The sequence below is a fragment of the Pseudorasbora parva genome, chromosome 6, assembly GCF_024679245.1.
Source record: "Pseudorasbora parva isolate DD20220531a chromosome 6, ASM2467924v1, whole genome shotgun sequence".
NCBI classification, from domain to species: Eukaryota; Metazoa; Chordata; class Actinopteri; order Cypriniformes; family Gobionidae; genus Pseudorasbora; species Pseudorasbora parva.
Window position 1 is genome coordinate 10,966,883 of NC_090177.1, and position 10,581 is coordinate 10,977,463.

The following is a 10,581-nucleotide window of genomic DNA, read 5'->3' on the forward strand; positions in this document are numbered from 1 at the left end:
TGCCCCCTGTACGTTAACGCCCTCAGACCCAATTATTCATCCAGTCAGACACATAGGGCAAGCTAAACTAGCGTACGTATGCCAAAAGTGGGAGCTAAACTATTAATGTGGGTGTTAGCTAAGTTAGCTCCCATTGCCACATGGCATAGGCTAACATTCGCTGTTTGCGTTCAAGCATTTTAGCAGAAACACCACAACCTTGTCATTGCTTGCGCCATACTTTAGCATTTAGCTCCAGGAACTCTGTGAGCAACATTTGTTTGACAAATGACTCATCATCAATGTTTCTGGGCATATTTTGCTTTATAAGAGTAAAGCATTTTACCTACCAACAAAAGCAGAGGGAATGTCATTTTCTAAGGTCATGCCTTGACAACAAAACAAAACAAAAATCTAACTATTAAATATCTAATAATACATTGATCTGTTTTCATTGCGTTTCTGTCCAGTTTAAACCAGTTTAAGTTAGTCTGCTTATCTCCCAAAGTTAATTTTAAATTCCAATTTGAGTTTGAATTAAGGTAGCAAACAGAATGCAGAATAGCTTTGAATTTAAATGTGATTTAAAATTTAGCACATTTTTCAATAGAAAATGTCTATCAATGGAGTTTGTGTACATGTATATTTCATCATATTGAATACTAACTTCTTGTGCACCAGGGTGGACGAGCACTTCATTTCCCACAGTGCATTGCCTGTGTTGAGAGAATTCCCCTTCCTGCCTTTCCAGTTAAACTTCTTATGGAGTGTGGCCAATTCAACACTCATGAATTCAAAAGTAGTAAATTATTTAACTCAGAATTTTGAGACTGGTTGAATATCAGCAAGCCAACTTAGGCTGGTTTAATCTGTATTATGTCTCACCAGCAGGCCTCCTAACGGATATATGGACAGTGAGAGGAAGATTAAAAGAAAGTGTGAGAGACTCAACTTCAAGATAGCAGCACAAATCAAAAGGTAGAAAATTTACACATCCGAAAAATCAAGGGTGCAATAGCAGCGATTCCCTTTGTACTTACTCATTAAGAAGAAAATAAATGAGGGACAGGTGGAACAATATCCAGTCTATGCCAACATGATGCAGGCTACAATACATCTACTTGCTCTGTGTGCTGCTTAGACAACATTTACAGGTCTGTTGAGAGACAGTTGCCAAAGTATATTAATTACAACAGTGATGTATTATGAAAAGACTTGCCATCTGCTACTGTAAGCATACGAGACAGTTCAATATTGTAGCAATGCAACAATAAATTAAGGGTTTTAATGTGGTAAATTTGCAGAGTCTAGATGTTTTTAACACAGTTACATGCTGGAAAGACCATCTTATACCAGAAATATATCTTATTCCCATGCTAGTCAATTATTGTTTGTGCTGTGTTTGTCTAGCATGATTTTAACCAGCATAAACATGAATGCACTGCATTGCTTTCTCAATATCTTTCTCTCTGGTTTTGTTAAAACCACACAACAGGAAGAGATCGTCTGTGGCCCAACAAGATATGAGGGTCAAATAGTGACTAAAAGTTGCTAACAAACATCACTGAGTCAATGTATTTTTTTAAATCACCATTTAATGAGTCATTCATGTTTGCAAATACATGATGCATTGCGTGGTTTCCGAATTCCACGTCTGAATTCACATACAAGTTTAACTTAGAAGATAAGACACACATACACAGAAACATTCACACTTGTCTGGGCATCCAACCATAATGACTCGATGTAAAAAAAACAAATATATACACCAACGCTTGTTGAGAATTTGCTGCACTACGTAATGCTCGGCCGGGTTTGACAACAGTACTCTTCACAGCATTAGAGTAGGGTCCTAACTGAGGACCTTTTCACAAACATCACAATGTACAAAAATAGAAGAATCAGTAGAAAAATAAGAGATATGATGATAAGTGAATAAGCGCATGGGAGGAAAGTATCTATCTCTGTATGATCAGTCGGGCGAATTTATTGATGAGTACAAGTGACAATCTCAGGCCCTGTCCCAATTTACAGCCATTGCATACATGTAACCGTATGGTGTCCTGTTTTTGGATTCTGAAGTGTCCTTGATGAATCCCTTTTGGCGAGTCTGCAACTTTAGACTACTAACAGACAGTCTATGCAGCATTGCGTCACCAAAGTGTAGACTCTGAGGAGGACCACAAGGGCTTACGGGGAGCATTTGGGGCAAGGTTTTAACATATATCAGAGGTCTGTGTTGCAAACTTTATGAAATAATTCAACAGCATATAGATGCTTTTACATAAAGTATTGTTGCTTCACAATCTTGAGGAATATCTTTGGTATGTGTTGAATTTCCCTTAAATGTGTTTCTGCTTCATACTGCTGTATCTCTGCTGGTCTTAATCCTGCAGGTTATGCAGGTCAGATGTGTCAAAGGTATAATCTCTGGATTTGGTGGCTGTGTGATAATTAGGCCTGCAGAAAGACGCCAGGTAACCTGGATGTAACAACAACAACTTTCATTAATTCTCTTCCTGTTCAGCCTCGACCTGTTTTACCTCTCTGCCTTAGATGTAATGTCATTGCCCTGGACATTTTAATCTGAGCTAAGCCAGCGCTGAGCCAACAGTATATTGAGGTCAGTTTAGTTGAGACAAGAAGCCGTGAAAAACTCATACATACGTGCCTCGGATGGAAATACGGCTCTAATGCAACACCCCCTAATTCTCACTATTGTGGTACCAAATTAATGCATTAAACCAGTTTCACAGATAAGGCTTGAACCTAGTCCCACTGCGTGTTTGAGATGTGTTAACTGAAAGCAAATTGCAGTGACATGTCTTAAAATATATCAGTGTCATTGTTTTGTCTCAAGATCAGTAATGTTTGTAAAAATACCTTAAATGCCCTAATTGAACTAAGGCCTAATCCAGGATTTATCTAAGCCTTGTCTGTGAAACTGGGCCTAAGAGAAATAGGTGTTGCAACTATTAATTGGAAGTAGGCTTTCAAAATGTATCACCTACTTACTATTTTACACAACCAACAGTTATATGGGACTCCAAAAAGATGTCTCCAAAAAGGGTCATTCAGAGATTGACTTTTAATTTTTAATTTTAAGGCACTTCATTGATAATGTATTTTGAGTATCTACAAGAATATCCTTGGCTTGAGAAAAGTGTCTGTCGATTTCAGTTCTTTATGTCTGATAGCATGTGTAATGAGCATCAAAAAATGGTGCTTGCTAATCTTTCCGCCCTTTCAACACAATATGCACAATCTCTTTGATTCTTCAAGTATGTCTATGACACATACGTACACAAACAACAAAAGATAGTCCCTTTTTGTGTCTATGTTACTCAGATGCTCTTCATAATGTCTCCATGGTGTTTCCTCTCAGACAGTGTTGTGCTTCTGTAGGCCTGGCACTTAGCCATGGAAGGCCTAAGTAGAAAGTGCTGCCAGGTGGGAACAAATCCAAGTTACCTCACTCTCCTTCTCATTCTCCCATCAGGCGCGCTCGTAGCTTCTTTTTGCAGCGAGCTGGCAACAGCCATTTGGGAAAGTCTTGGGTTTTCCTCACATTGTTGAGTGCAAAAATACTGATGTCTCAACTGGTCTCATTAGGACGGTGCTCTTGGACAAGATGCGAGTTAACAGTCGGTCAGTTGCAGGGCAACCATGGTGAGAATGTATGGGTGGGTTGGCAGGTGTAGACTGGCTGCACCTGAGCAACGTAGTAATTGCTAAAGTTGCCATCCGCAATGTATGGTGCAGGCTGGTAATAGCAAGTGACATTGGCCACATTGGGAATTACATTCTGCTCTGCTAGCACACGCACTGCCAACATGGTGATGAGGCTCAAAGTCTGTCGCCTTTCATGTCCCATCAAGCATACTGTACTTTCATTGACGACACTATGTAGGGTGGTCAGGTACTCATACTTCCGGTCCTCCAGTCCCACAAAGTGATTCTGCAGATAGGACTCGAGCTTGCGCCTTTGTTCGGTCACATCCGAGAAGTCGATGAAGAACCGGGAGCACATGTAGCGTTCGAGAAGCTTCATCTCGGCTTCCGACGCGGCACGGAAACCTCGGACCAACAGGTGGCAGTACTTCAGCAAGCCTCCGCCCCGGATCTCTTCTGGATTTCGCGTGCAGATCTGTTTCCGTTGCAGGTGGTCCAAGGCTACGCCGAAGTCTCCGTAAACGCTCTCTCCCACAATGGAGGGGTGGAAGGTCTCAGCCATGGGGTTCTCGGAGCACTCGTAGAAGAGGAGGAGGGAGTCCAGGCGGATCTGGAAAGAGTCAACGCTGAATTCAAACTGTCGCCGCAGGGAATCCACAAACTTCAATTCAACGTTCTTCCCGCTGTTGTTGGAGAGGGAGATTAGACTCCAACGGTCTGAATCATTACACACTTTCACCATCTTTTGCACGTAAGCCTCCTAAGGAAAGCGAGAACAGTTGGGATAAGGACAGTGTTATCCTGAAATAGTCTAATATAATCATTTGTTTAATGAAACTTGTATGCATGTTGAAAGATGGAGATGTAGGTGCAAAGATGACTTTTACAAATAAACAAATAATTACATAATTCTTATAGACAAAAAAAATATTAAAGACAAATATAAGACAAATAAAAAAAATATAAAAAAAATATATATATATAAGACAAATAGATAATTCTTGAAATAATTGCCCTAAGATGTGTGCAGGAAAATGTAAATATCTACAATTAGCATTTTGTCAATATTAGAAGACATCCTTTTGACATTGTACAGTCACTTTGCATATCAAGTAAAGACATTACATTGCTAAAAATGTTATCAGCTTTATTTGCATACATGAAAACGCTGTCTGCTTTTGCATAGAGTAGAGAGAGTTGAAAGCGGATCCATCGTAAATTGGTTTAGAGAAATCCTCTTTGTAGTAGAAACCAATGTTTTACTACCAGTGCCCTTATCTTATTGCAGCTTAAATCTAATACAAACTCTCTAAGACATGTAAAGGTCCAGTCAACGTCAAATTATGGCATGTCATGCACTTCCCCTTTACTTAACACATGAAACATATGGAATTATATCAGTTACTAAGTAGTCATTTAGCTGAATCGCTCTTATCCAATGTGACAGTAGCTGCAGTTAGATTAAGGACAGTCCTGATGGAGTACCCTAAGGTTAAGTGCCTTGGTCAGGGTGCAGTGGTGATGATGATGAATCAACCCCTGCAAGGTTTCAATTACTGGCTAGGATTTTTAGCTACCTTGCTTTAAAATAATAATAATTATTAAAGGGATAGTTCATCCAAAAATTTAAATTCTGTCATTATTTATTAACCCTCAAGTTGTTCCAAATCTGTATGAATTTCTTCTGCTGAACACAAAAGAAGATATTTTGAAGAATATGGGGAACTAAACAGTTGATGGACCCCATTCACTTACACAATGGGGGATACTAAGGAAGTCAGCTGTTTAGTTCCCTATATTCTTAAAAATATCTTCTTTTGTGTTCAGCAGAAGAAAGAAATCCATGCAGCTTTGGAACAATTTTAGGCTGAGTAAATGATGACAGAATTTTCTTTTCTTTTTTTGGGTGAACTATTCCTTTAAACCATTCTAAACTGGTTTCTTGATCTGGTTTAGCTGGTCTGCCAGTCTGACTAGCTGAAAAGTGCAAGTTTGGACTGGTTTAGGATAAGCAGGAGACTAGTTTACAAGTTTACAATACATTTAAAACTATTTAAAAAGTTCCTAACAAACGACACGCTCACTAAATGCTTACCTTTAAAGTCACTGGAGTAATTTTCTCTTTATTCACTCCTTCAGGCAGAAAATCCAAGAGGGAGTCGAGAACGATATCCTTGACTGTCTGAAACGCCACTTCTCCTTTCAGATCCGCGCAAAATATGAGGTCCAGGTCCTTGTAGCCCAAACCGCTGTCCTCGTGGAGAACGTGACTGGCCGCGGAACCGTTCAACCGGACCTCCCGGACGTGGATCTTGCGCTCTTCCATGCGACACCGCACCACTTTGACGATATCCCGAGGTTTCATCTCCAAAGTGGGGAAGTTCCATTTGCCGTGAATAGGAATGGATTCGGTAAGGATGACATCCAGACGCTTCACCTGCTCCCAGTTCAGCACGCTGAAATTGCTCGGATTATCTTCCATGGCGAGTTATTAGAGATCTATTTGTTATTGAGTCATAGAATCAGGTCTGTTTTTTTATGTGGATTTGGCCATGTCCAACGAAACAAATGACAATGTTATAATTTCATTAATTTATTCTAGAGAAGAGTCAGTCAGGTGAGAGTTTATATGCACGTCTATGCATCCGTGTTGCATGCAGCGCGCCGTGCTCACCACTGTGCGTAAAAGCTCGCCAGATGTCCCGTCTGCGCACAGCGCTAAAGTTCGTGGCGAAGGCGGTGTTCGCGGGTTCTCACGGCTCTCGTGGGGCCGTGAGAGTCAGAAGGATTGCTGCATGATTGCGATGAGTTTTCAGGCCGGACAAGAAAAAAAGGGCACGCCTTTACAAGAACACGAATATCAAATGGCAAAAAACCCTGTCCCTCTCCTCAGTTAAAGTGAAAGCTGGACGCTTTGAGCGTTGACATGTTTTATTCTGTAAAACATTAAAATAAAAAACGTATAATCAATAAGTTGCACGTTCTATTAAAACACAAAGTGCGCAGTGAACGAATATAGATGCGCATAATCAATAATATGTGTGAAAGGATTACCTACCTGCACGATCACATTGTCAGCTAAACTGCTGGTCGTTCATGTCATCTCGGTTGCACACAGTGAGGATGCATAGAGATTAACCCGTAAACTAAAGCAGGAGTGACGGTGAATTTGATTGACAGCTCCGCACACCAATCCAGACACGCGCTCCTCACCTGCACTATTATACACAGTTTAACCATTTACGGGCTTTAAGGAACACAGGAATCTTTATTATAAGGTATAGCTGAATAATTTTTGCTACATTTTTATTTTATTGATTATGTTTCTGTATCCCAAAGAATCGACTGTATTTGGTATATGACAAAAAATGCATTGGTGTGAATGAATAGGTGATATAGCCTACACAAAAAATAAAACAATTAAAATTTACTAACAAAAAACATCCCTTGTGCCTTTATAGATAGCAGTGAATGTCAATGCTGCCCTCTAGAGAAAGTCATCAGGTCTGAAACCTGAGCTGTACCTTTTAGGTGAGTAAAGAGAGAAACATTTTAGGCAGAAAAACATTTGCATATAGTTACTGTATCTGACAAAGGGGGCATCCTCAGAATGAAAATGGTTCATAAAGACTTTAACGTTCTTTATTTTCATGTAAAAGTGCAGCATGTTTTATTTTAGGGTTTGGGGATTGCTTTAGGGTTAGCAAGGAGGAACATAAATGTAATGTAAAAATGTAAGGAAAGCTTATAAATCATACAGAATGAGGGCTTTTTTATATAAAAATGCAGAAAGATTTGAGTGATGAGTAGTGTAAGAGAATACACATATCGTACAGTATAAAAACCATTAGAGTCCCCACAAAGATAGTGAACCCAGATGTGTGCGTGCATGCGTGCAAGTGTGTGTTAAGATAGAAAGAGACTAGCTGGTAACTGTGTGTGTTGGTATGTATAAATGACTGAGCGTAATGTCAGGTCAGGCTAGATGTCACCCAGAATCCATCATGGGTAGCGGACCTGCGTCACAGCAGTAACAGCCAATAAAGCAGGATTATTCTAGATTACCCCATACACCACACTTGGACACACTTTTCCATTTCTGAATGTGTGAGACTCAAAACGTGTGTTTAGTGCTTGAATCTGAACAGTATGAATTTACTCTTACTGCACAATGCATGAAGAAGAAAAAAGTTGGTTTTCCCTTTTTTTTATTTTGTTGTTGTTGTTTTAATATAACACAAGAAAATGTCAAGAACAAGAGTGTAATTTAATTTCAGATTATTTGATTAAAGAAAATGAAGACGGTTCTGATTTATATATGTATGCATATATATATTTATTTATAAATGTTTACATTATTAATTTCATTAAACTATTTTTTATTCTATTAAAATAAAGAATATATTTAAAGAAAAAATGTTCTATTATTTTTTTAAGAAAGTATTTTTATAAAATGACAGATAATAATAAAATCATTAGTTTTCGCAAAATGCAATGCAATCTGTTTCTTTTAAAGATTCCCTAGAATGAAAAATTGAATTAACCTTGCCATAGTTAAATAATAAGAGTTCAATACATGGACATCACATACTGTGAGTCTCAAACACCATTGCCTCCTCCTTCATATGTAAATCTTGTTTGTGAAAAACACCACAGAAAAAAGGCTATTTTCAACATAACACACCATGTGACACAATCGCTGGGATCCTTAATATGTACATCCCCAACATTTGCATGTCAGCCCATGTTCATTGTCAGGCGGAACTGCGCACAAACAAGCGTCATGTGAGGATAGCGAAGACGGCAGATCATGGACACAAATGTCATGTTCCAGGCTGTGCAGGGGACGTGAGGACTTTTGATAGCCTTCCCACAGATAAACAATGTCAAAAGTCATGATTGATGTTTATTTACAATCGGATAGCGCAAAAATTTAATTCAAAGTTGTTCGTTTCCTCGGCCCATTTCACCACAGAGGGTTTTTCTAACCTGTGGCAATATAGCAGCATTCGCTCAGCATCTAAAACTAAAGAAAGGGGCAATTCCAACTATATTCCTGCAAGCAGTAAGTAGTGATTTTATCCCCTTCTTGACTGTTGAACCCATTTCTGATTAAATTGAAAGTTTCTTAGTAAGACAACATTACGATAATATCCCCTGTGTTGTCTAGATCTAATGCAAAATGTTAGTATTGGAAACTCTAAAGCTCACATAACAGTTTGTCAAATGACAAAGGTTAATATTATTTCATGCAGTGTTGTCATAAAATACAACAGTAGATACGTATGTCGATTCCTTTTGACAGATTGAAATTTGTCAATTTGTTAAATAAGTATAAATTATTGATAACTGAAGTATAACTGATAACTGATATTGATAACTGAAGTACTCAAAGTTGAGAAGCTATCATTGTAAAATAATTGCCATGACAGATGGTATAGATGTGTTAGCTGTCATTGAGCAGCATGTGAAACAGCCAATCAGAGCAGAACTCTGCATTAATATTCATGACCCTTCCAAATAAGGCAAAAACAGAGCATTACATCCTAGGGACAATTTCTAGGGTTGTAAATGGACCTGTAAAACTGTATCTGGACAATATTTTACCTTAAATAAGCCACATACCCTATATTTAGATATCAGAGAACAATTTAACATATTGTTTCAAATCATTCTAGGGCACCTTTAATATTCATGAAATCAAAAGTTTGCTTAATGAAATGAAGACTGTTGTGATAAGTATTTATTGATTTTTTTTTAATTGTGCATTTGTCCATTTTTACCTTTTAAAAATAAAACATGTACAATGATAAATAAATATTTATATAAAAATAGATTGTCATGAAATGGAATGGAAAATCCTTAAAATGCTTAATTTTTTTTTTTTTTTCCCGGGTGTGACCTAGACCTGGTTCCTGGGGAGGAGTTACATTGAATGACCCATTAGTGGTCAGCGTGTGATTTGAAATGAGTCTGTATAGGACATTCCTGAGGGTCAGATGAAGCGGTCAGGAGTTTCCTGTCTCTCTCTCCACACATACTCAACCAGAGTCATAAACTTTATAACAGTGTTTTTCGTTTAATTGCCCATATGCTTTCTTTTTAGCTCCCGCTAAAATATATGTCACGAAAAAAGAAATGTGTGAGCATACAGTGACTTGTCTTTCTAGTCAGGTAGTCAGAGGAGTGTCATGACAAGTATGAAAGCGAGGCTGTGAGGGATAGACAGCCTTACCGTGTTTTCACACAATTTTCCACAGCTCATGTTGTCTGGAGTTTTTTTTCTACTGAAATTTCTTGGAAATATATTTTTGCAGAGTTTCGTCAGCAGAACATTCCAAAAACACATATAATAACCCACTAGAAGAGATGTATATCCCTCACGGCCTCGCTCATTCCCGTTAAAAATCAAAGAGATTGACATCTGACCCCTGCAATGAGATCAGAAGAGGCTTTAGTCAATCCACCACCCTGGCTACACCACTGAGACAGTTACACACTTTACTCTACTAACCCCTGTGATCCAGGATACATTTTAGAAAACCCTCAAACCTGTGGAATCACTATATATGCACAACATTTTTATTTGCATATATGCGGTGTCGGTGTCATTGATTCGATGAACACAGCATGCCACTCTCTAGCATTGTGCACCCTTGTATTGCTCTGTACTCTCAGGTTTATTCCTGAATGGACTTTCAGACTTTTTGTAGAGGTAATCATTTTCCCCTCAAGCGCTGTAATGACACGGCATAAAAAAATTGTGAAATGACTTTGCAGTCAAGCATAAAACAATAATAAGTGTGAATCAAAATTCAATGAATGGCAAGTCTTGCCATTTGGGACAACTTGCTCTCCATGCTGTGCAACATATGCAATGCAGAGGCACATCACTGATCACAGTCAAGAAGGAGATGAGGTGCACAATGC

The 10,581-nt window shown here is 38.6% G+C and overlaps 1 protein-coding gene and 1 long non-coding RNA gene across 2 annotated transcripts; one reads left to right on the forward strand and one right to left on the reverse strand.

Moving 5' to 3' along the window:
* Window positions 1–662: 662 nt before the first annotated feature.
* LOC137078367 (uncharacterized) lies at window positions 663–5,987 on the forward strand. Its single transcript, XR_010905292.1, has 3 exons — window positions 663–778; window positions 868–957; window positions 5,858–5,987. It is a non-coding gene; the product is annotated as an uncharacterized lncRNA (long non-coding RNA).
* On the reverse strand, window positions 1,567–7,103 carry tent5ab (terminal nucleotidyltransferase 5Ab). The gene is made up of 3 exons (XM_067445584.1): window positions 6,710–7,103; window positions 5,747–6,587; window positions 1,567–4,411 (listed from the first exon to the last, which is right to left on the reverse strand). Exons 2-3 carry the CDS (start codon window positions 6,131–6,133, stop codon window positions 3,629–3,631), a joined length of 1,170 nt encoding a protein of 389 aa, XP_067301685.1. The 5' UTR covers window positions 6,134–6,587; window positions 6,710–7,103; the 3' UTR covers window positions 1,567–3,628.
* Between the last annotated feature and the right edge of the window lie 3,478 nt (window positions 7,104–10,581).

Coding starts and splice junctions, on each gene's coding strand:
- tent5ab (XM_067445584.1), bottom strand. CDS start 6,133: ATGGAAGATAATCCGAGCAATTTCAGCGTGCTGAACTGGGAGCAGGTG. Junction 4,412..5,746: donor TTACTCCAGTGACTTTAAAG/GTAAGCATTTAG, acceptor CGCTTTCCTTAG/GAGGCTTACGTGCAAAAGAT.